We start from the raw sequence: 24,786 nt of genomic DNA, 5'->3' as shown, positions 1-24,786 counted from the left end.
ACATAATTTAACCACAGCAGACAGTGAGACAAAGTGGTTTGGGGGGCAGAAGATGGAGTGCAGCAGAATAAAAACAGAGTTGCATGTGATGTATCACATTTTAATGTGGAAATGACAGGACATTCTTATTAATGAGCACATGTGAAACTAACTTAGAGTGGTCCATCTAACCCTGCTTCTGAGTAGTCATGCTTTTGACTGGGGATCCTGTAAATCAAATTCTGATTCTCTCTGTCACCCAGACTGATGTCCAGAATACTGAACAGCAAGGAAATCAAGCTGGGACCTTTGTGCCACACTGGTGCTGTCACCCAATTAAAGAAACCTAGTTCGATTAATTCTATGAGATTCCACCAACCAATCAATTCATCAATTAAATCAGCATACCTTTGCATTTGAATGAAACAGAACAGACAGACTTCCATTTATTTTCTTCATTATTATATGATTGACCCTGTCTAACCCAATACTGTCTACCCTGATTGTCAGCAGCTTTCTAGGGTTCAGGCAGAAAAAAGGCATTTCACATCACCTTCTCCCTGATCTTTTAAACTTGAAAACCTCTTAAACTTAGTTTGAATCTGGAACCTTCTGTGTACAAAGCATGTGCCTGACAACTAAGTCAGGTCCCCCTCCTCTGAGGCTATTCATTCCCTTCTCTACCACTAACAAAACATTGCTTTTCTAATATGTTGCTTGTATAATATAATATAAGACATAAGACTACAAGAAGAGCCGGCTGGATCAGGTCCATGACCCATCTAGTCCAGTATCCTGTTCTGGCAATGGCCAACCAGATGCAAATTGGACATGAGTGCAACAGCACTCTGGTGATTCCCAGCAACTGGTATTGAGAGGTAGGGTGCCTCTGATAGTGGAGGCAGAACATAGCCCCCATGGGTAGCATCCATGGAGAGCCATGTGCTCCATGTATTTGTCCAACTCTCCTTTAAAGGCCTCCAAATTGGTGGATATCACTGCCTCTATAGTTTAACTGGTCACTGCATGGTTAAGTCCTTTCTCTTATCTGTCCTTAATCTTCCAACATTAAGCTTCATTGAATGCCCACAAGTTCTAGTGTTATGAGAGAGGGAGAAAAACATTCCTCTAGCTACTTTCTCCATGCTGTGCATATTTTTAAATAAACTTATAAAAAGAATTTACTTGCATTATTGTTCTTAACTACCACCAGCACCACCACCTGGAAAAACATAAAGACCTGGGCTATTCATTCATCCATTCATTCATTATCCCATCCTTTATCCCAAAGGAGCCCAGGGTGGCAAAGTCACTAACAATCAAACAAAACATCTTTTAAAAAAAAATCTAAATAAGGTCCAAGTATAGATACAGACTAGGGAAAGATATATATCTAAAAGGCTTCTTGGGAGCTTCTCAGCATGCCCTCTGTACTCCATCGCCCTCCCATAATCAAATACATTGATACTGTGGTTTGTTCATTGTCACCAACAGGTATCAGAGGTGCAATGAAATGATAAGCTAGGCAGGCTAAAACTGAGATAGCAACACGGAATCTGCCATTTGCCGGCAATGCTCGTCATATATAGATCCGCTGCCCTTTACATTTTCAGTAAGAATTCCTCTGACGTTGATGTTAATGCATCACTGACTTGCAAATTTAAATACAGGAATGTTTTATAACCAATGCTTTCCGTTGTATTATTTTCTAGTACCATGACCAATGAGGCAAATAATCCACGGCCATTAAGTTTTCTTTATGAAGAATTGAAATGTATACGCTACTTACAAGACCATGAATAATAGAGTTCTTTTCTTAGGCCTTGGAAGGCTTGACACACATTTATTTCTCCTTCTTTCAAGAATGCATGGTGGCCCTCTGCACTCAATATGCTTGTCATTGTTAAAGGTTTTATGGCTGCTTTCACAAACCATCATGCATCACTCGGTGACTGACTTAAACCATTGACTTGCATGCAAAACTGTGAAAAGAGCTGTTTAGTTCTCCATTTGTATTAGCTAACCAGAGCTATCACTTTCCCTACTGTTGCTAGATCTAAATCACTAGGATAAGTGACTAGTTGCCGCCGCCACTGTCAGAAGAACTCTGTATGCTAGTTGCTGGGAATCCTAAGTGGAGATATTACTATCGCATTCAGGTCCTGGTTGCAGGTTGCACCTAGGCATCTGGTTGGCCACTCTGAGAACAGGGATGCTGAACTGGATGAGCCCTTGGCCTGATCCAGCTGGGCTCTTTTGTGCTTTTATTTGCCTGATTGCGTCTCCATGCTCTTAGATCCAGTTGGAGTTTAAGATGCAGTGACTGGATCTGTATTATAGTAATCTTGACCTCTCCAGAGGAGCAGGCTAGCTATTAAAGGACCTTCACCATATTTTGCAGTCTTTGGCTCCTACATGGATGGAGAGACAAGGGCAGTGAGACACTCATTTGAATCAGAAGAGAATGACAGGGCTGTACCCTCTGGCCGGGAAGGTCCTGAAGAACATCATAGTGGTTCTATCTCCAAGGATGAAGGCAAAACCTGATCTTATTCTGTGTTCTCTACCACACACTTCTCAGTCCCCAGGCCATGGGTCATGGCAGAGGGGATGGAGGATGAAAGAAGAATGTCTGAAGAGGGCTTATTTTGTATCTGGTACTCACAGTTCCAAATAAAACTTTAAATAGATCCCACCAGCCAAAGGTCTGCTTGCCCCCATGGTGTCTTGCAATAACAATTTTTTGTCAGATTTACAGATTGGAAATAAATGATAGGCACAACAATTAAATGGTGCAGAAGAGAGCATTGCAGACATTCTGAACCCCAAAGGGATGGTAGTCCTTCTCCAGATCAACAGACTGAGTATATACAACTAGCTTTCTCCTTCAAGCTTCATCTTGTAGCATTTCCGTATACGCAAACTGACTAGCTCCCTGCAGGGCTGCTTCCACACTCCTGTGGCTGAGCAAAGAAATTAAATGGATCCTTGCTCATTGAGAATTATCTACTTAACCCACATGGCTGACAGCAGTTGGGAGCTTCTACCAGCTCAAGAGAGAGGGTAGCATATTGGTCCTTTCCCCCAAATATGTGCAGCGTTTGCTCAGGAAACTATGTTTTAATACCCATATAACTTGCAGCATCTTTGCTAAACGTGGGCCTTATATGAAAGCAAAGCAGACAGGAGTGTCCTGTGATGCCCAGAGAAATTTAGTGATCATGTGCAGAAAATTGAGAGGAGCTTTGGCTAATTCAATAGGCACTGATGGAATGCAAACACGGGGCATTCTGGATCCCAGAATTATGGGCAGATTTCACTCTCTCCAACCAATTTCCCATGCCACCCCAAGCAGATGGTATATCTCATCTAGACTCCAACTAACTAACTCCTCAATTAATCTATTAAATGGGTATAATCACATTGATCTGTGCTGCAGGATGCTGCCCAGTTCAATTAATTAATTTTCTCAACAGGCTTGGAGATCAGAAGATAAAAGCCACTGGATAACAAAAATAAAGAAATAATAATATTAATAGCCCAGGGAGCCACATCAAAGCACCATATTTTCAGCTTCTAATTGCACTCGTATCCTTGAGCAGATGGCACAGCAGGAGCCTTTATGGTGGCTTACTAGGGAAAAGTCTGTAACTGGGGCTCCCAAGTGGTTTCTTGGCCATTAAATAATGGACTTGAAAGAAAGAAGGAAGCCCAGGAAACAGGGCCAACCCACAACATGGCACCCTCTCTAGACATAGGCAGAAGCCAACCTCGTCCAGATTCTACTGAAGGTGAGACGTTGTCCTCCACTGTGAAGGCAGCAGGCTAGCTTAGGAAGCCAAGGGCAACCTGTATGTAGCAGTTGTGGAGAAATTAACATTTAAAGGGGAACTTGGCTGATTTGCACATCCCAAAACAATATACAAACCAAAACACAAAATTCATACTTCTCCGAATTTTGCAGTGCAGTTCTCCACCCATGTACAGTGGACACTTGGGTTGCGAATGTGATCTGTGCAGGAGGCACATTCGCAACCCACAGCATTCGCAATCCACGCTGCTGCGTCTGCGCATGCATATGACGCAATTCGATGCTTCTGCGCATGCGCAAGTGCTAAAACCCGGAAGCTACCCATTCCGGTACTTCCGGGTTCAGCATGGTGCACAACCGGAAAATGTGCAACCTGAAGCAGCCGTAACCCGAGGTATGACTGTAATGTGTACAAAGATGCACATACTGGGAATAAAGTATGCACATGCATGCATATATTAGTGAAAATAACATAAAATAATACATTGCATCAGGAGAAGTTGTTTGCAAAAATGTGTATATTAGATAAAATTGCATATAAAAAAAGAAATTTGCCCTAAAATACTAAAGGATTTTAATGAGTACTTTAAAAGAGAGAGAGAATGCTGGTATGGAAAAGTGGAGAAACTGAACTGAAGATTGGAAAAATGAGAATCTGAGAGAAACCAACATATACAATAGTTCATTCCTACCTGTGTGGTACACATAGTTCTGTCTGGCTATGGCTCTTATAGTAATTGCTGGCATTACTTTTTGAACACAAACCTTAAGTTAGGTTGGCTAATGGAGTGACAGGGAAGGACTGTAGCTCATTGATATACAGCATTTGTTTGGATGGAGAAGGCCCCAGATTCAATCCCCAGCATCTCTTGGCAGAGCTGAGAAAGACACCCTGTCTGAAACCATGGAAAGGCGTTGTGTAGATGGCACAAACAGCATAAAGTATCACTGTGGTGATAATATGAACCATAAACAACCAAAACCACCACACAATGGCTGAAAATATAGTGAAAGATTTACTGGAACACTCTTCTAAAAAAACAATGTTCCTTCAACTAAGCCGCATGATTAACAAAGTCATGTATAGGTCATATAACTGAATACATAATATAAGATAAAATGTTCACGCAACTGAACCATTCAGCAGTAGGTTGGGTATAGCAACAAAATCCCGATGCCACCAAAAAGTTCACAAATAGTTGATGGTGAAATGATGGTAATTCTTCAGAGGTTAGGAGCAAAAATCTCCTAGATGTAATAGTAGATGGAGAGTGTACATATGAGTCTTGCAAAACCACCATCCAGATGAAATCAACTTAAGTGGCACAAGGGAAGGAAGAAGACCTGTCCTCCGGATTACTCACAGGTTTCGCTATATAGCTACATCAGTTCTGTGCAATATAAACAATACCCAAATTACAATATAACATTTTACATAAATAGTACAAAAATGTTTACATAATACCATATATCACCTTACCAGGTTAAACATTGTGATCAGCGCAACATGCAAAATACTCCACAGGCACAGCTTAGTAAAAAGGCAACTACAGAACTTAAATACAACAGTCGGTGAATGCAATCAATTAGTCGCTTTCTTAAAGGTACAACGACTCTTCTCTGGAACCATGAAACCTAAACATAACATCCTAAATCAAACTCTGTATTGAGGCCCTGGGATGGAGAGTATCAAGTTCAAATATTAATTTGTACTCTTTCTGTAATAGCACTCTGTGTATATCAGTAGTTCTAAAAGGAAGTTTTTTGGAGTCCATAAGATGAAAAAACTTAAATCATCCTCAGTTGTTGTTCTTCAGTCATTCAGTCGTATCCGACTCTTCGTGACCCCATGGACCAGAGCACGCCAGGCACGCCTATCCTCCACTGCCTCCCGCAGTTCGGCCAAACTCATGTTAGTAGCTTCGAGAACACTGTCCAAATCATCCTCAGTATGAGCTGCTAATTGAAAATGTTGGACTAAGGGAGCATCCAAACATTTATTTCGTATTTTGGACCTATGTTCTGATATCCTGGTTCTAACTGCACGTGTAGTGCTGCCTATATATAATAGACCACAAGCACATCGTATGCAATATACACAATTTCTTGTGGAGCAGTTAGAACATTGTTGTAAATCTATCTGTTTACCATTGAGCATGTTAGTGAAAGATTTAACAGGTAACACAAATTTACAACATGAACAATGGCCGCATCTGAAATGTCCTTTAGAAGCTCCACACTGATCTTCATGTTTATATTCTAATGCATCTGTGTGTGTCAGGACGTCCCTAAAGGATCTAGTTCTTCTCTTGCCCAAGATAGGTCAATTTTCACATCCTGAAATGTTAGAAAGGATCTGCCAATGATTTTTGATAGTTCTCCCAATGGACGAGGATAAATGGTTATATTCAATGGTAGCAAAAATCCTATTATGTGGATTCTTGGGTTTGGGTACTAACAGACTATGTTTTGGCGGGGTTTTTTAGCCTTATCCAGGGCTTTTTGTATAACACTTTGGGGATAGCCCCTGACTTTTAATGGAGAGGAAAGTAACACAGCATGTTGCAAAAAAGAAAGAAGGTACAGTAGAAAGAACTCTCAAAGACATCTCCCCATCACTGCACCCCTTGGCTTCACTTTGATTTGTGCCCCATGTTTTGTTCCAATAAATACATATTCTCACCAATAATTATTTTCTGACATTGATAAACAGGACTGAATGGCGTGGTGAACATTCATGAAAGGCACTCATTTTCTGCAGTGCTCTCGGTGTATTGATTAAACTAATTGTTTCACCAAATGCCTCCCAGTGCCTCTTTTCTTTGAGCTCAAGTTTAGCATGTAAACTCAGCAATTATGTTTTGCTCCAGAAGTTTGCTTTTCTTGAAGTGACCTAGATAGCGGGGCCTTCAAGCTGCTTCAATATGGAATGCCATTTTAAATTTAAGCGAGTTTATCTTTCTTCCCCTCCCCTTTCTTCTTTGTCTCTAGATACAGTTTGAGCAAATAAAATTAATGTTTTGTGTAATAGGTCCTGCTTTTAATCCCCATTGAAAAGATGAAATTTGAAGCTAAAGGACACACCCGCACAGCTCTGTTGTGGAAGGGCTGGGTAGAGAAATGACGCAGCTTGCATTGTGTTTCCCACATTAGTTTTTGTGCCATTAAAAGAAAAGATAATCTTGAATTGTCATGATAATTTAATATCCTAGTTTTTGGTGCTCAGTATTAATTGCATTCAAATCTCATTAGGGGGCAAAAAAAGTTCTTAAGGAATTATAACTTCTCCTGCCAGTGTGCTTTAAGTAGTTCCAACCAAGTTCAGGGCCAATCTAAGATATCTTGCTGTCCACAGGAAATGGGAAAATGGTGCCCCTCATCTATACAGTAGCTTTATCCAACCACACTGGCACCTGAATCTTGTTTTCAGCATTCCAGGTATAGAGGCTGATTTTAGGGACAAGCTACATATAAAATATGATCAATGGCTGGGTAGCATTACATGAATGTGTCCACCACAGATCTCATAGCATACAAAACTATATTTGAAGATATTGATCCTTGCCCTACTGCCATTCCAACTCTGCCTGTCTGCTGCAGTCAATAAAGATTTGACCTGAATTTTGCCCAATGCCTGGTGCCCTGTTCCAGCTATTTCACCACTCTCATGGGCTACAGACTGTCTGCCAGGGACACAGATTCCCAGGATATTCTACTTCATGTACGTTTAAAAAGAAGCCAATTGCAGCTTTGTAGACTAAGGCAAGATATTTCAGGTGCTTCCTGGTGCCATTTTTTATGAGATAACCATTGTTAAGTCCAGTCTTTGCATGTGAAGGCTCATCAGGCTTTAGGTTTTTCATTTAATATATCAGAAAAAAATAAAAGTTTATTCCCTCTAATCTTCCAGGGAATTCCCTTTCCTGCTTGGCAGGGGGTTGGACTGGATGGCCCTTGTGGTCTCTTCCAACTCTATGATTGTATGATTCTATGATTCCCTATTTAGCAGTCAGCCATGTTTTTCTAACTCCTTGCAACTTCCTTGTCTCTCTTTCCCCTTTGTCAATTGACTTTCTTTTAATCTACAAAGAGTTGTCAGTAAATGAAGTTCTTACAGGCCCTGCAAGATATCCTGCCTCGTCACAGACCTACTTAACTACCAACTTCTTCTCCTTCCATTAAACTCCTTCCTTCGATGAACTGGCATCCCTCTGTTCCATTTCCCTTTAGGGGGTCTTTCTTCTTGCTTGTGTTCCTTTGCCTGCCCATAGTTCTCATCTTGCTCCTTCCATGGCTCTCACACTTTTTGAAGTCTTCAACTTGTGTCTTTAGCCCTATCCTTTTATCTGTGCCTTATAGGAAGGTATATCCACATGAAATGCTTTTGGCCTTCAAGGAAGATATCAAATCAGTGTGTGCACTGTAAAAATAAAATAAAATAAAGGCCGCCAAAAATGAATACCTGGTGTGTTAGGGGTGTGTGAGGTAGGAATAGGGGAGGAATATATTTGGTCCATTTTCACCCATCTGGAATCCTGGAGAGCCACTGCCAGTGTAGACAATGCTGAATTAGATGGAGCAACTGGGTGGTATCGAACTAACGGTTACTCATAGTAGACACATTGAAATTAATGGACCTATCTTTGTCATCACCTGTAATTTCAAAGGGATTATTCTGACTGTTGGATACAATTCACGAGCTGACTCTTTATAAGGCACCTTGCTCTGTTCCTATGTTTTCTATGGAAGGGCTGTAGTTCAGTGATAGAGCATTTCATTCTTGCTGTACTCAAAATTCTTCCTCTTCTATTCCTTAGCTTCCTCATGTAAAAGAGTTAATGTTTGTGGAGCCTTCAAATATCCCATAGTACCTTCACACTATGTATTTCACTCTTGCTACCGTTTGTTGTCTTCAACATTAAGTTCCAGATTAAATGTAATGAGTTTAGAACAGATTTTTATTAACAAGCAAACACCCATATATGCACATCTGTCAACTGAACTTAACCTTCCTTAACTGGACAAGGCAACCTAAGGCTTCCTCATAAGATTATATTCATCCTAAAGATACAGTAACACACATAATCACAGGGTGTGCACGCAAAGGGGGCTGAAGTACAGGAGAGAAGAGGAGCCATGGAAATGTGAATGGTCTATGTGCAAGGGTGAGCTGAAAAAAGGAGAAAGTGGGTAAAATAAGTTGAAGATGAGAGCAAAGTGTGTGCAAAGGAGGCTGTAGAATAGAAGAAGGGACAGAAATGGGCATGATCTGTATGCAATGGATAGTGGGCTTGGGAAAGCAGGCTGAAGGTGAAAATGTGAAAGGGGGGTTGAAAAAAACAGGTACAGTCATACCTCGTGTTACAGCCGCTGCGGGTTGTGTTTGGCACGGGTTACGAATGCGTCGAACCTGGAAGTACCGGAATGGGTTACTTCCGGGTTCGGCGGTTCGCACATGCGCAGATGCGCAAAATGATGTCACGTGCATGCGCAGAAGTGCCGGATTGTGTCATGCGCATGCGCAAACACGACGCTTCATGATGCGAACAGGACTCCAGAACAGATCCCGTTAACATCCAGAGGTACCACTGTAGTATGAGGCATGAAATGGGGGCATGGAAGGGTCTGCAGAATAGGAGGGGATGCTGGTTTCATAATTGTGTGGAACATGGGTGAAAAGCAGGGCTGCAGAGGAGCAAGAAGTGGCTTCAGAAATAGGTTTGGAAAGATGAAAGAGTAAACTTAGTTGCATGGGTCAGGAAAGGAAAGCTCTGATTGATGTGGGGGAAATCAAGGGGGGTTGTTGAGATGAACAAGCAGGGGTGCACCCCCCCCCCTAGTAAAGATAGATATGGAAAATTAAACTGATGTTCTCATCAGTGTGTGTGGGAGACATATTCCTACCCGCCCATTATAAGGTTGGCATCTTCTTTTATATCAGGGGTAAAACATCAATGATATAATTGAAATCCAATTTATGTGATCTTTCCTCTGATCATTTAGAATCAGATGAATTTATATTCCTTAGGAACTATCCTACAGGCACAAAAATGCAGGCACTAGGCAAGGCTGATCTCATGTGTTGATTCATTACACTCTCTGCAGGGTGCTTAGTTTTTGAAAGCTACCTGGAATTACTGCTGGCAATAGAACACTAAACTAAGATAAGCTTTCCATTTTTTAAAAAAAAAAGGAAGCAGAAGAAGAGGAAGAGGAGGAGGAAGAGGAGGCAAGGTGGGGCCACACATTAAGGGATAACAAAAATACTGATTACAACTAATATTAGATACCCTGCTTTGATTAAAGTATCAGGAACCAAACTGTAAATATCACTGATGTTTCAAATAGGCCTTAGCTATGCAGAAGGATCTGCTGGGTTGTGTATGTGTTATTTATGATTTCTCGTTACTTTTGTTTATATCCTTGCCAATTTTCACTGATGCGAGTGAAGGTGTGATGCAATTGTGAATGGCACAGTTGGGGTTGCCAAGCAGGTAATCCATCCAAGTACTGAGCAGTCCCAGATCTAATGGAAGTTCTGATGATCTCCTCTCATGAACACACAATACATTTCTTTGGGGCCACTTCACCCCAAAAAAAGCAAATTGTACAGTTTGAAAAGTTGAAAAAGGGCAACCAACATGGTCAAGGGGGTGGAGCGACCCTCCTATGAATAAAGGTTTCATGATAGAAGTGTGTGGATAGAAAATACTTTTCCTCCTTCTCTCATAAGACTAGAACTTGTGGACATCCAACGATGCTGAGTTTTGGAGAATTCAGGACAGATAAAAGGAAATGCTTCTTCACACGGTGCACAGTTGGAACTCACTCCTGCAGGAGGCAATGATGGCCACTGACTTGGATGGCTTTAATAGAGGATTGGACAGATTAATTGAGGAGAAGGCTATTGATGACTACTTACTACCCATGATGGCCATATTCTGCCTCCATAGCTGGAGGCAGTAATGATTCTCAATTCCCACTGCTCTTGTGCTTGGGTCCTGCTTGCGGGTTTTCCACAGGCATTGGGGCGGCCACTGTGAGAACCGAATGCTGGACTAGATGGTCACTGGCCTGATCCAGCAGGCTCCTTTTATATTCTGAGTCTATGTATGTGAAGCTGCTTAACATGAAGGTTCCCTTTTGCATTGGGGGAAGGTTCCACTCCACCCCCACCCCCCAATATTTAGACTGAATGCAGCTGCATTAATATGGCAAGGGTTGACCAGCTATTGAAACTTGCCCTGTTTTTCACTGCTTTGTGCCAGTATGGGTGGGGAAAGTGAGAGATGTGAAATAGCACAACACTTTCCCTTTAATATTTGAGAACATTAACATCATGCCAAAGATGTAAAATTGGAATTGTGGGATGTTTTGCACCTCACAGCACTAATTTTCAAACTAACCTCTGTGATTTCATCCAGTTGAGGTAGGCTTGACAGGAAACTCCAGTAATTGAGTTCTCTTGGACATTCTGACCATCGGCACTAATTTGCAAAGCAGATTAGACAGAGGAATACATTTTCCACCTTGACCTTTATCACATTACTTTCTTGCGGGGGAATAAGGAGGTGTATTGAGGGGTGTGTGGCCTTTGGTGCACCTAATTTGTAGCAATGTGGTGTCTCTGCGATTCCTGCTTCCCCCTCCCCACCAATGTTAACAGAGTAAGGTTCATTTTGATTCTCTTAATAAGAGATTATGTTCAATTTGGCGTAAGGGAGCTGTCATAAAACATGTTATCTTTTATTACCCTGGTGGAAGATATTTTTCTAGCGAATCATAAATGGCACACTTAAGGAAAACTTTAATTTGCACCTTTATGCAGGGAAAGTTGTATGTGTGGTTTAATGTCACATTCTCAAATCCAGACCCACAGATTTCATATTGAACTGAAGGCATATTGATGTGTATTTTTCTTTCTTTCTAAATAAAATAAAACAAAATCTACCTGAGCTCATAGAGCTGAATTGCAGTGCTTTGAGGATTATTTCCACACATAGCGGCAGCTGATCAGAATTCTTTGCAGATTATAGGAGACAAATCACCTGCCTAAATGGTATGGAGAGCAGCCAATATCCAGGCATTGCTGATCTCGGTGATAAACACACATTATCTGCAATGTTAGACTTGGGGAGGGGCAAAGGGAGAGAGAGAAAAACTCATTATGGAGTAAAGCTGTATCTGGGTCAAATATTGAATTTGCTCTAAAGGACACCAGTTTGAAAAGTATGTTTGAGGAGGATTTACAAACTATCCCACCTTGTCTGGTGCTTAAACAGTGGCTGTCATGAGCAAAGTTCAAAGCGTACTATGAATGTGTCCTCACCTGAAGACCCTATACGTGTGGAGTTCCTACAGGTGGAGACTTCGTAGCATTAGACTAATGGCCCATCTAGTCCAGCATCCTCTTCCCTGCAGCAGCCAACCAGATGCCTCTGGGGAGACCCTAGAACAGAAGTTTAAAGCAATCACCCTTCTCCTCTATACTAGCCCCAGCAAGTGGGCCTGTGCAATGGATTTGGCACAAGCCTGAATCCCAAACTGAACTAGGCCAGTTCGGGAGGGATGCAGACTTTGGACAAGTTGGGTAACAAAAGCATTGGATTACCCCAAGTCAGGTTGGGCATCCAAGAACAATCTGAGGATTGTGCCAGCGCCGGGCAGGAAGAAGGTGCTTTGGCTACTAGGGGACACATGAATGGAGCAGGGTTGAACCCTCCACTGGTGAGCAGAGGATCAAATGCTGGGGTTTACTGTGCCAGCATGTTCCCCATCAGAAATGCACTGGAGAAACAGGTCCCAAGAGGATTCACCCTTTTCCTCTCTGTAGTGTGGTCAGGGGAGGAGGGAGACACAGTATCTCCTTCTGCCATTCCTTCCCAATGTTATGCTTAATTCGGGTTTAAGACACCCTAATTAATCATTACTCCCTGCCCAGCCCCAATTGATTCAGGGCCAAATTCAAGCCAGGTCAGGGGTGATTTGGGCTCTGGAATAGGATCAGGTGACAAACTGTGAACAGAAATTATTTGAGAATAGGCAGGAATGAGCCTGAGACGTGCATAAAAAAACATATGCTCTCCAAGTGAAAAATGGACTCTCCCCACATATACTTCTATAGGTGCTTCCACACACCTGGATCTTCTCCTCCCCACTGAAATCAATGAGGTGCACTGGAGTTTGGCTCCAGAGCCTCTGCATGCTTGCACAAGATAGCTGGGATTATTTTAAGCATCCTTTATGGGGAATGATGTACAAGCAAGTGAATCAAGTGAATTGGTGGTAGGCAGGCAAATGTACTCAGAAGGACAATTTTTGTCTTTCCCATTCTATCCAATTCTTACATTCAAATTATGCCTCTCCTGCAGACAGTAAAAAAACACTGGTTTTCATCATAGCAGAAATACCACATTGCTTTGATTAAATGGTAGAACTTCCTTTGAAGCATCATAATTGGAAAATGGGGAATTAAAAAGAGAGTTACAATAATGTTATTGTGAGGTTTTGTTTGTGACAAACCATAATTCAAGCTCTGAAAGCGCAGCTGGTCTCGTGTTTCCTCTTTGCCCTGCAAACACAATGGGCACTTTAGAGTAAATGTTAATATTATGATAATCTGAATAGCTGCATTCCTTCAATTCCAATTCTTCATTTGTCAGGGTTATAATACTTGTTTGCATTTCCTGCTCTATATGATTATTTTATTTCAGGTAAATTGAAGAGGTACTAATAGCAGGTGGGTTTGGGGTGGTGGGGAGTGAGGAATGATCCCGTTGTTTTAAATAAACATCAGCTGTTATTTCCTGCAAGTGTACATTATCTTGCATATTTGCATAGCTTATGTGAAAGAAGAACAGCAACAAGTCTAATCATTAGATGTGGGATAGCCAACATTGTGCCATTCAGATGTTGTGGAGTGTGAGTCCCATTGCTTGACCAGGCAGTGACAGCCCCAGCCCCCAGGGATCATAAGGAAGGAATAAAGACTCTGACAACATTATATGGAATTAAAATTAGGCCAGAACTTTATTAAACTTCCGAATGTAGGAAGACCTTGGCTTAGGCCTTGGGCATGTATCCCTCCCAGCCCCCCAGCCAGGGGGAACTGGGGCTCATCAGGATAAATGGGATATGGGAGTGCTTTGAGAGACATAAGTGTAGCAGGCAGCCAAGCCCATATCCCCGCACACAGGGTAGTTCACTGACGACCTTTCAGTGTATGGCCAGTGACCCCCATATATACAACCCTTTTAAGAGGGGGACCCTGGAATTGCCACCGCAGGGGGGTGAGGGTGAGTCACCACTTCATCCTCCCCTCCCCCCCCCCCCGGGAAGAAAAGACTAAAGGCCATAATCGCCAAAGTTGTGCTGAATTGCTACGGGGAAGACAAAACCTGACAATGCAAGAAAATTTCTTCCTGGTCCTTCAACAGCAACCAGTCAAGGACCATAGCAGTGCCCGCTAAGCAGGAAGAAAAAGTTAACCTGCAAACAAGAAAACATTAAACTAAGGGAGGGTAAGGAGGGTGAATCTCCTGAGCCGACTGCCTGGCTATCATCGGCTCCACCCCCTATTTATAAATGGGGCTGGCCCCACCTCCCAGCAAGAAACTTGACTACTAAGGCTGGGCGTGAACCTCCCAAAATTAACACTGAGAAACAAGCCAGCCCCTGTTTGCCAGTAAGCTCCCTGGGAACTGTAGCACCACGTGCAAACCCTCAAAGGGCACCCACAATGTAAAGTGTGAGTGCTCATTATCTTCAGCCTTTTGCAATGCTGGCTGGGGTAGAAGGGAGTTGTAGTGCAATGACATCTGGAAGGCACCACAATGAGCACCCCTGCATTATGTTTGAACTACTGCTACACCAAAAACTCTCATCCAGTTTCTCAAAGCTTGTTTTTCTCTATGAGAGAGCATTTCACCACCACCACCACCACCACCACCACCACCACCACCACCACCACTTCTTAGGACACTCTATAACTTATTTATAAATTTAGCAGGTGCTGGATAGAACTTGTAACATTGTGAGGTAGCTGTCTGTCATATCTTAGCCAGCACCACCTGGCATTCCGCCAAGTCCTGTATCTGGCTCAATACTGGGGTTAGGAGCCAAGATCCTTAGATGAAGCTGAGGAGTGGCCATCAACAACACGGGTGAGTTCGGCCTCTCATGTTGGAACTGAATGAATATTGAGCTTGACTCATTGAGCCACCTTGAATGCCAGACAGTACCTGCCCCTTCAGGAGATGTGCCTGTCTACAGACAGGCAAGGACTCACCAGGAGGCAAAATTGAGGAGTAAAATCCTCCTCTTGACAAGACCTCTGGGTGAAGACAACTGATAGGAGTCAGCTTCATTTAAGGTGTGGTTCCAGCAGCTCCAACCCAATACTAGGCTGGAAGAATTGCTGGAGCAATGCATTTGTACCAGCACTGGGTTTTGATGAGTTTGGCCACTTGGTTATTGTGAATCTGATAATGGACTTCCATGGGGCTGTCTCTTATTTATACCCTTGTCTGCCCAGTGATCAACCTGAACATAATCTCAGACTGCCCTGATCTTGCCTCTTGCGTGATCCCTTGTTATGGAGCTGGGCCTTGGCCTTGGATACTACTTCTGTTTTTGCTAATTGTTGATTTTGCTGCATCAGATGCAGAGCAGGTAGGTATGGTGTGGGGAAAATGGCCTCAAAGGCCAAATATTAACACCTGCTGGGCCTGATTAAATCCATGGGCTGGAGGTACCCCACCAGTGTTTTCAATAATAACTCACATATTGCAGTATGCATGAGGCTCTGTCCCAGAAGCCAATTTACTTCCTTTGCAATGATTAATTAATTTTTTTCTCTGCTCTCTGTCTTTCACGGTCTGTTCCGAATATTGGGAGTTTAGGGCTATTCATCTGTCCTTCGCTGAAACAAATTTCTTTTGCTTTTGAAGCCTTGGAAATGTCATGAAACTACAGCTATCTTAGAGATTGCATAGCTTCACCCACAGAGAAAACCCTCTAGATTTCGGCTTGGTGTTTGGTGTGGTGGGGGCAAGGGAAGGAACAACAGATTGCTTGGTTTGGGGGGGAAGTTTTAATTCTCATTGTTGGTGATATTCATAGATGGACTAGATGAAAGACTTCTTAATATTCAGTAAGGGCAGTAATACAGTTGTGTGGAGGTGGACAAGATTATTATTAACACTGTGGGTGGTTTTTCCCCTCCTTGCTGCTGCAAATGGTTTCAGAGATATGACAGCTGTGATTGATTTCTGAAAGGAACTTTTTGAAATGCTTTTCAAATATTTCTTTCCACACCCTTTCATTTCTACTTCTTGCATTTGGAGATTCTGAATATAGTGAATTCTCTGGTCCCTATAGATTCTGCTTATTGTGGCTGATTGTATCTGAATCACTAATGCATATTCCTATAGAATCAGGATAGTATAATCAGCTATACCTCTCAGGTATTCAGTAAGCTATTGGCGTACCAGGACATCAGATTCCATCTGTTAGCAACCTAGGTCATTTTGGAGAGCAGGCTTTCAAAACATTCTAATAGGCTTGAAATGAACATTTTTGCTACCAAATTCTTTTTTTTTGGGGGGGGGGAGGCCAGAAAGTCTATCATGCCACCCAATTAACTTTTCTATGTCAGTACTGTATAGGGATTCTCCGCAACCCCAATTGAAAGACAAATAGGCACTGAAGCAGCAGCTAAAGAAGATCTTATTCCCAAAAGCAAAGAGACTTGGCCATATTATGACATTGATGAGGGATGATTAAGCCAATTCAGAGTGAGGGCAATATTTATTAAATGGGCATTATTCTTACTCAGGATTGACTTATTTTTGCCACCAGTGATGTCATCACATAATCAAACCTGATTGGATCTGTAACAATGTCTCTTGTTTCATGGAAAAGTGCCCACTTTAAACAGAGCCTAGTCAAAGCTAAAAAGAGGTATAATGATCTTAATGGGTGGGCATTAAATCATGGCTCGTATGATGTCTCATTTATCAACTGTAGCTACATGTTGGGAGAATTGATATAATTACAGCAGGAAACCCCTTCATTATCCCATAAATTTGTACTTTAGTCATTTAGCCTGCTGCAAAATGACTAAGGCTTGCAAAATTTGTGGTCTGCCAAAGAGAATGAAGTCAAAAAAGAGGTGAATTACACTATTTCTCGTTGATTTTTTCCCCCCTCTTGCTCTACAAAAATTCTCTGGCAATTTTGGAGTCTCCATGGCTGCATTTGAATGGTTGGAAAGCTACTCTGTGGAGTGTGCAGTATGCCTTCTAGTGCTATCTATGCTACCTCCTTGTAAGTTAAACAAAATTAATGGAGGGCATTGATGGCTATAAGTCATGGTGGGTTAAGGATGTCAGAATTAGTCAATTTTGGTTTCTAATTCTTCCCAGTCTTAAACATTTAGTTCACTACATTTTGATATCAGTTTGCACTTTTGTTTTGTTTTTTAATATCGGGGGTGAGGGAAATCTCTTGAAAATTCACCAGCATTTTCCCGTTGATTTCTCCTACTATATGCAATTTGTATTCAGGTTTATATAATATACACATAATATATGCTCCCCACTATACATCTTCGTTTGTTTTTATTAGCATCTCCACACCTCACTCAAATATATGCATTTTTGTACAGAGTACTTGGCTTGAGAACTGTATTACCAAAATTCTGTGGAGTGCAAATTTCAAAAGGTGGCAGTGTTTCAGCATGTGCAAATAGAACCATAGAAGTATGGAACTGTAGAGTTGAAGATACCATCTAGTCCAACCCACTGCAATGCATAAATATTTTGCCCAATGTGGGACTCAAACTCACAACCCTGAGATTAGCACTGAATACAGCCGGATATTATATGGACTAACAGCAGCCCTAAACCCCCAATATTCGGAACAGACCGTGAAAGACAGAGAGCAGAGAAAAAATAATAATTAATCATTGCAAAGGAAGTAAATTGGCTTCTGGGACAGCAGAGCCTCATGCATACTGCAATATGTGAGTTATTATTGAAAACACTGGTGGGGTACCTCCAGCCCATGGACTTCATCAGGCCCAAAAGGTGTTAAAATTTGGCCCTTGAGGCCATTTCCCCCACGCCATACCTACCTGCTCTGCATCTGATGCCATATAGGGCATCCCAAAACATGGCTCACTGTCATAAACACTGTTTGCAGGCACCTGTCCATTTGCAAAGTGCTCATTTTCTTGATTTTAAACCACATGGGGAAAAGAATGTAGGGCTTGCAGACACCAACAATCAGTTGCTTGGCAGGACATCATTGTTATTATCTCACCCTTCACCATAAAGTCCCAGGACTGGTTACAACAATTAAAGCACAATTTCAAAAGCAGTTTAAAGCAACTTACAATCACAGAAATAAGGTGGGTCCTCACATTCTACATCTCAGGTGGCAAAAGGCAGGGTAAGGGGTACATCTTCAGCATCTGCCAAAAGCTGTATAATGAAGATACCAGAAACATATCCTCCAACATCCAGCTGATCAAAATCAGGACATTCATTTTTTTGGTCAGGAGCTCTCGTGGGAGCCAGCTGATTCACGCCAGAGTATGAAACCGAAACCTGAGCACTCTGTCATGAACCAGCTGGAGCGCTGGACCAAAAAAAAAAAAAAAAATGAGAAATTTGGGATCCAATCAGAAGCTGGGGTGGCTTCTGTAATTCCAGGATGTCTCACTTAAAATGGCATGGTTGAGGAGTATGTAGACACACCTCTGTGGGCAGGGAGTTCTACAACTTAGGAGCTGCCACAGAGAATTTCCTTCCCTGGGTCACCCCACCCAGCTTATGAGGGCAGTGGAACAACCAATAGGGTACATGTGTTGTTTGTATATCACTGGGGTTGCAAGGTCTGGAGCATCCCAGACCCTGAGATTTCAGGGCCCAAACCTGAGACTTGGGGCAGCCCCCAGTGATGACATAAAGGGTAGACCCTGGTGATGGCGTTAAACATGAAACATTATCAGATGACATATCATCAGGATTCTTTTTACAATAATCAAGCCTCAAAGTGATGACAATAGCAATTCTGTTTAAAAGCAGGGGTAATAATTCTGTTTAAAACCAGGGGTAATAATTAAAACAATGACAATGAAAAGACATAAACACTTGCCCAGCAACGAGGATCCTTCAGGGGAAGTCCTTTGTTTTCACTGTGCTTTCAGTGTTTAGTGTGTACACAGCTTAAGACCTATATGGCTGCCCCTGGACTTTTCACTTTTCAGGGAAATGGGGAGTGTCTAGCAATGCAATCAAAGTCACATTGAACATAGTGCTATTTACTTCTGAGTAAGCATGAGTAAGATTGCAGTATAAGCCTTGTTAAATTTGTAACAGATCTGTTGAAGGAGATAAAAAAACACCTTAATTTGAATATTCAGCGTTTTCTGAGCACTTTCTTGCTTTGTGGTGTGTGCGACGGCTATAGGAGCTTGGACTGCAGAAAGAATGTATAATTGGTTCCTAGAATTTGATAGTCACTCATCTCTAAGGATGCTACATCATGTCAGCTTGCCTTTTGATTATTGGACGTGGTGGGACTCTGCAGGAGCTCATCATTGCCACTCAGTAATTGTCACCAGCTTCTCTCCAAAGAACAAGTTACTCAGTCTCTCTCTCTCCTCTTCCCCACCTTGTGTGTGTCACATGCAACTTTTCATCAGCATTCTCTCTGTATCTCCCTCTTGCATTGCTCTTACCAACATGTGGTCCCCTCTCCCATCCAACTCCATCTCTCTTGCTTTTGAAGAGCAGTCAACTACCACCATTCTTAGCTGACTGGTCCCCTCATGCCTTACTGATGCTGGAAAAGCACACTGTTGGCAAATATGGATAAAGCTGTGATGGATCCACATTACCTTTTGGAATAATAAAGGGAAGAGTTTCGTTATCCCATCCCATAAGATTTTCACCCACTACAAAGCTATATAAGAATAATAATAGGCAAACAAGCAAATGGTGAAAGCTCAGGTTGTTGTTTGAGTGAATGGAGTAGAGCATCTACACAGCTGATAATTAGTTGCTGTGGGTGCAATTAAAATGGCATTTGGATGAAGCAGGAGACAGTTTCAGAACTCAGATTGGTACTTAGCTAAATTCTACTCAGAATAAACCCATTGAAATCAAAAGACCTAGCTTACTCATGTTTGTTCATTTCAATAGGTCTGCTCTCAGGGAAGCTTAGTTGAATACCACACTCAACTCCTAAACAGGAAGCACACACAGTTCTCAGTGGTTCACATACATATATGCTCAGTGGATATAGCACCGTGCCCTGTGTCTCCGAAAAGGAGAGGGAAAGAAGTGAATTGACTTTATAATGATTCTTTCTGTGGCCACACTCACACCATAGATTTAAAGCAACAGCTGTAGCTTCTCCCAAAGAATTCTGGGAGCTGTAGTTGGTTAAGGGTGCTGAGAGTTGTTAGGAAACCCTTATTCCTCTCCCAGAGCTACAATTCCCAGAGTTCCCTGTGAAGAAGGATTGATTGTTAAAGCACTCTTTCCCAGCCTTTTCCCAAATGTATTCAGTTGGAAATTTGTTCTAAAGTGGAGTCATTTGTCTCTCTTTTTCAAAGGCTAAATCTCTTCCTGTCCTTTTAAAGTCTTTCTCCTATATCACTGTTGTGAATCACAGAATAATAGCTTTTGAGAATGCATGAGTGAAGTAGCTCATGACTTTAAAAGAAGATGACCACCACCTGCTCCTTCCCATCTGCATTCCCCATCAGCGATGTGGCCCTTGAGGTTTCCTAGCAGATGGGCCCATGCAAGACAGCCACACAAATCGAGGAAATGTCACCTTTAATAAGTTTTAATACCATTTTCCATACAGTTAATTTCCATTCCTGGTAGAGCTTGAAATAGAGTAGGTCACTTGAAATGCACTGGGCGTGGCTATGCCCCTCTCTCCTCTCCTCTCCTCTATTCTCCTCGTGTGGAGGTAGGATTGAAATAAGTGGAAGCAAAGGAACAAGAGACTGCTCTTCAAATGACACAATTAAAGAGAATGAGTGAACTGGAACAGTTATGGCAGCAGGCAGAACAACTCCGGAATTAAAACAGAGCTGCTAGGAACATACTGTTCTTATTTTCCACCATTTTACATGCTTTTTTAGACAAAAATAAGAGGTGTCATGCTTGCTAGTCCAAGAAAAGGTACTGTATTGTACTGTACTGATGCCCTCCAAATGCTTTGGATTACAGCTGATCAGAGTCGGTCGGAGTTGTAGTCCAAAACATCTGGAGGGCACAAGGTTGGAGAAGGCTGGAAGAGATGTTTTGGGCTATGGCTCCCATCAGCCCCAGCTAGGGTGGCCAATAGTCAAGAATGGCAAGCACCAGGTTGGGGCACTTCAACTTATCTGAAAGTTACTAGGTTGGTGGAGACTGGCATAGATAGTTTCTGTCGAGAGTTAGGTAAAATTCTCAGCACATCCATTTGTCAGGGTTTCCTGGCTTTTGTAATAAGCCACTTGCCTTCTTTCTTTTAATAGAAAAACATCCTGCAGATAATTTTTACCTAAGGGTGCCTCTGATGCCATAATGGATATTTCTAAAATGAGATCAATGCATTCCACACTGGATAATGTATTATTCTTTTTTCATCTCTGCAGACAATGGAGAATCCGAAATACGAGCTCATCATAGAAGCAAAAGACATGGGGGGCATGGATGTTGGGTTAACTGGCACTGCCACAGCAACCATTGTCGTTGATGACAAAAATGACCATGCACCGGAATTCACCAGGAAAGAGGTAAACATTTACTTTAAGATGCAAAACAGTTGAGCATTGCTTGTTGAGTCACACCAGTTCCTGGAAACTGCAGGAGAATAGAGTGTTCTTGCGCTTGCATCCTGTTGCACAGTTGCCCACTGTGAGAACAGAATGTTGGAGTGGATGGGCAATTGGCCTGATCAGCAGGGCTCTTCTTAACCTGATCTTGGATCTAATAAAAGTTGACGGGCACTTCAGACCTGTGCGAAGGTTTCTGCAGGGTGGTTGTGGATGGTTTCACCATGACACACAGCAAATGCTTTTAAAATATGCTTGGGGAGGTTGTATTTGTATAAGAGTGTGTCAGTTCAATGCTGAGTATTTCCAAGAGCAGGCCTTTAAAACTTTGCCGAGAGTCTTCCTCAAATAAAGTATCTTTGCCATTTCACCATACTGAAATCCAAACATGGTACATTGGTTGTGTTGAATTGTGTGTGGTGTAGAGGAAGGATTGAAATAATAGGAAGCAAAAGGTTTGTGCTGATGTAACATTTTAAATAATACTCTCCCAAAAAAAGAAAAATCATCCTATTAATTGGCAAAGTTCCAAATCAATGCCAGATTCTGTCTCCAGTTTCCCATCTTCCTGGGGCTGACTGGAATTATTTTACATGAGTATATCCCTTTTCACCTGGAGTTTACTGCCATTTGAACCAAAAGCTGTGACATGGAACTTTGAAGTGAATCATTGTCTTTGTTGGGAAACATGCAAACAGTTCCCTTTCAGAGCAGTTTAAAAGTGCTGTAGTGACTTTTCCAGTGTTTGAACCTTTAATTTTTGTTGCTTCCAGAAGGGTAACCATGTTAGTCTGTTGCAAAAACAAAAGCCTTCTATGCTGTAAGAACTAGTGCAATTAAAGTCATTCTAACAACCAGTCTTGTGCAGTTTAAAGACTAAAACATGTATTGTGGCATAAGCATTCTTGGACAACAGTCCACTTCATCAGATACATTGAACAAGGTGGTTATTGTTATTTGGGGTGTCAAATTAAATGCAGAGAGTACAAAGATAGTGTTAATTCTGTAATTAACCATAGCCATTGACAACAACAGTTGTTACTGAAGCAAAAAAATATCGGCATAGTTAAGCCAATTAACACACACACACATACACACACACACACACACACACACACACACACACACACACAAGTTCTTGATTCAATCCACCAGTTGCAACACAAGTAACAGCATTGGCACATTGCAATTCAGTGATTTTGTATGCATGAACTTCCAGTTCTCTATATAAAATACTATCAAATTCTTTTATTTTCAAAAGTGTGGGAGGAATAAAACATGATCCAGTTGGGCGGCTTTTCTTATGTTTTTATAATCTTACCATTTCTAGTGTCCAGGGGGATTTTTGACCTTCTTTAGAAAAGCAGACATCTCAGGTGGATTTAGGAGACCAGCACTGGTTCCATTCGCACTGCGTGTGGAGCCTCGTGGGCACTGCAGGGCACGTCACAACTCTTGGTTTAGAATAAAGCATGAGAGGCAGGGGGTGCTGAATTTTGGCATTGTACAGGGTGCCGCTGAAATTTCAGACCCCAGTGTTGTCCACTGCAGGCACCTCCATTGCCCTACCAAAATTACTCTCCATTTCAAAAACAGTTGGATAGAAGGCAAATGGACCTGTTGTCCCAGAAACAGAAGTCCCAAACCACTTTTGATGCACAGAACCAGTTGTGAGACTCTTTGGATCCAGACCTCAATATACACATGAATAAGCCTATGTCGCCTCCAGGTCCGTTGACTATTACACAGCTAGTACTTAACACACAGTGCCGATTAGTGTGGCACTACATTTAGCGTTAGTCAATGAATTAATTAGCAAAAAGAAATGTAAATTATACTGGTAAAGTGTATGCAGTGTCGACCATTAATTGAATCCGCCTGCAGGTGTGGCTAGTCTCTTCGGCTGGAGTAGGAGGAGTGAGAAAAGAATGAAAGACTCAAAATAGCCTTTAAAAGAAAATTAGACTCATTAACTAAAGAAACAGAGGCATAACCTTTTAGATTGTAATTACAGCTGCTATGAAATAAGACTCTTGAATTTTAGCACATTTTACAGCTACGTGTGGGGCTTCTTCCTCTTGTTACATTTTCTTTGCAATATGCACTGGGATGCAGCATACATATTTCCCAACCCCATCTTTTATTATTGATCTTGAAATTGCAGCCAACTAAGTCCTACCCAGAGCAGATCCATTGAAATTAATGGGCCCATAAACTTAAATCCATTAATTTCAGTGCCTCTACTCAGAGTCAAATTTAGCTGGATGCTGCCCCCAAACGTTGAATCAAAACCAAGAGTTCAAGCTGTGTGGCTACACTTAAAATGACCCCGCCACACACACAAAAGCACCAACTGGATAAAATTCCCATTAAACTGTAACAACTGTTTGCAAACAGTGTTCCTGGACAACATGGGGAAATGCTGGAGGGTTTCAGTGGTTGGGGGATCATTAAATGAAGAAATGTTTCCCAATAAAACAACTTTTGAGTTCCTGATCCGGTGGATGTTCTCTGAAGTGTATGACAGTTGTACTTATGTGTACCAGTGGAACAGTTATGGAACTTTGGCTTTTTCACCGATCCACTGGCATGTCACACAAAGTTTCCTTCGCACCAGTGTGTGTAGTCATTGGACAACATGGCTACTCCCCAAACTTTATGCACATGCATCTTTCTGTTCCTCCATGAAAACAAAAGGAAAGGCCCGCATGCTGGTGTGATGCTCCAAGTTTTGACACTTTACTGTGGATTTTTTTCTGGAATCAAATAGCACAGAAATGTATGCTAAACATGTGTTATAGTCCATTCATTTTCCAAAGGTGGTATTTGCATCATGTGTAGGCTCAATTATAATGTGGGGATTAAGAGGGAAATATCAGGGAAGGAATAAACTGCCATGTGAATGCATAGGTAAAGGTACCCTGACCATTAGGTCCAGTCACGAGTGACTCTCGGGTACACACACACACAAATACCTTTCTTTACTTTTCTCCCAATATATATTTCAACGGTTCTTTCTTTCTTTTTTTAAATTGCCTATGTTATCGACTGACAGAATAATTTCTGGCTGAAAGTAGCTTTGGCTTCTATTTTTCATTCATTCTGGGAGTTGCTTTGGGTAGCTTAGAGTATATATGTTCTCAAGGTCCATTTG

General features: G+C 41.9%; 1 protein-coding gene across 1 annotated transcript in view; it reads left to right on the top strand.

The window, feature by feature from the left end:
- The window catches only part of CDH13 (cadherin 13), a 587,120-nt gene that overhangs the window by 462,606 nt on the left and 99,728 nt on the right, over window positions 1-24,786 (top strand). Inside the window, 1 exon segment of the mRNA XM_033156828.1 lies at window positions 21,453-21,593. Within this exon segment, the coding sequence (XP_033012719.1) occupies window positions 21,453-21,593 (141 nt within the window).

The sequence above is a fragment of the Lacerta agilis genome, chromosome 8 (genome assembly GCF_009819535.1).
Source record: "Lacerta agilis isolate rLacAgi1 chromosome 8, rLacAgi1.pri, whole genome shotgun sequence".
NCBI classification, from domain to species: Eukaryota; Metazoa; Chordata; class Lepidosauria; order Squamata; family Lacertidae; genus Lacerta; species Lacerta agilis.
This window is presented reverse-complemented; position numbering and strand designations above follow the sequence as displayed.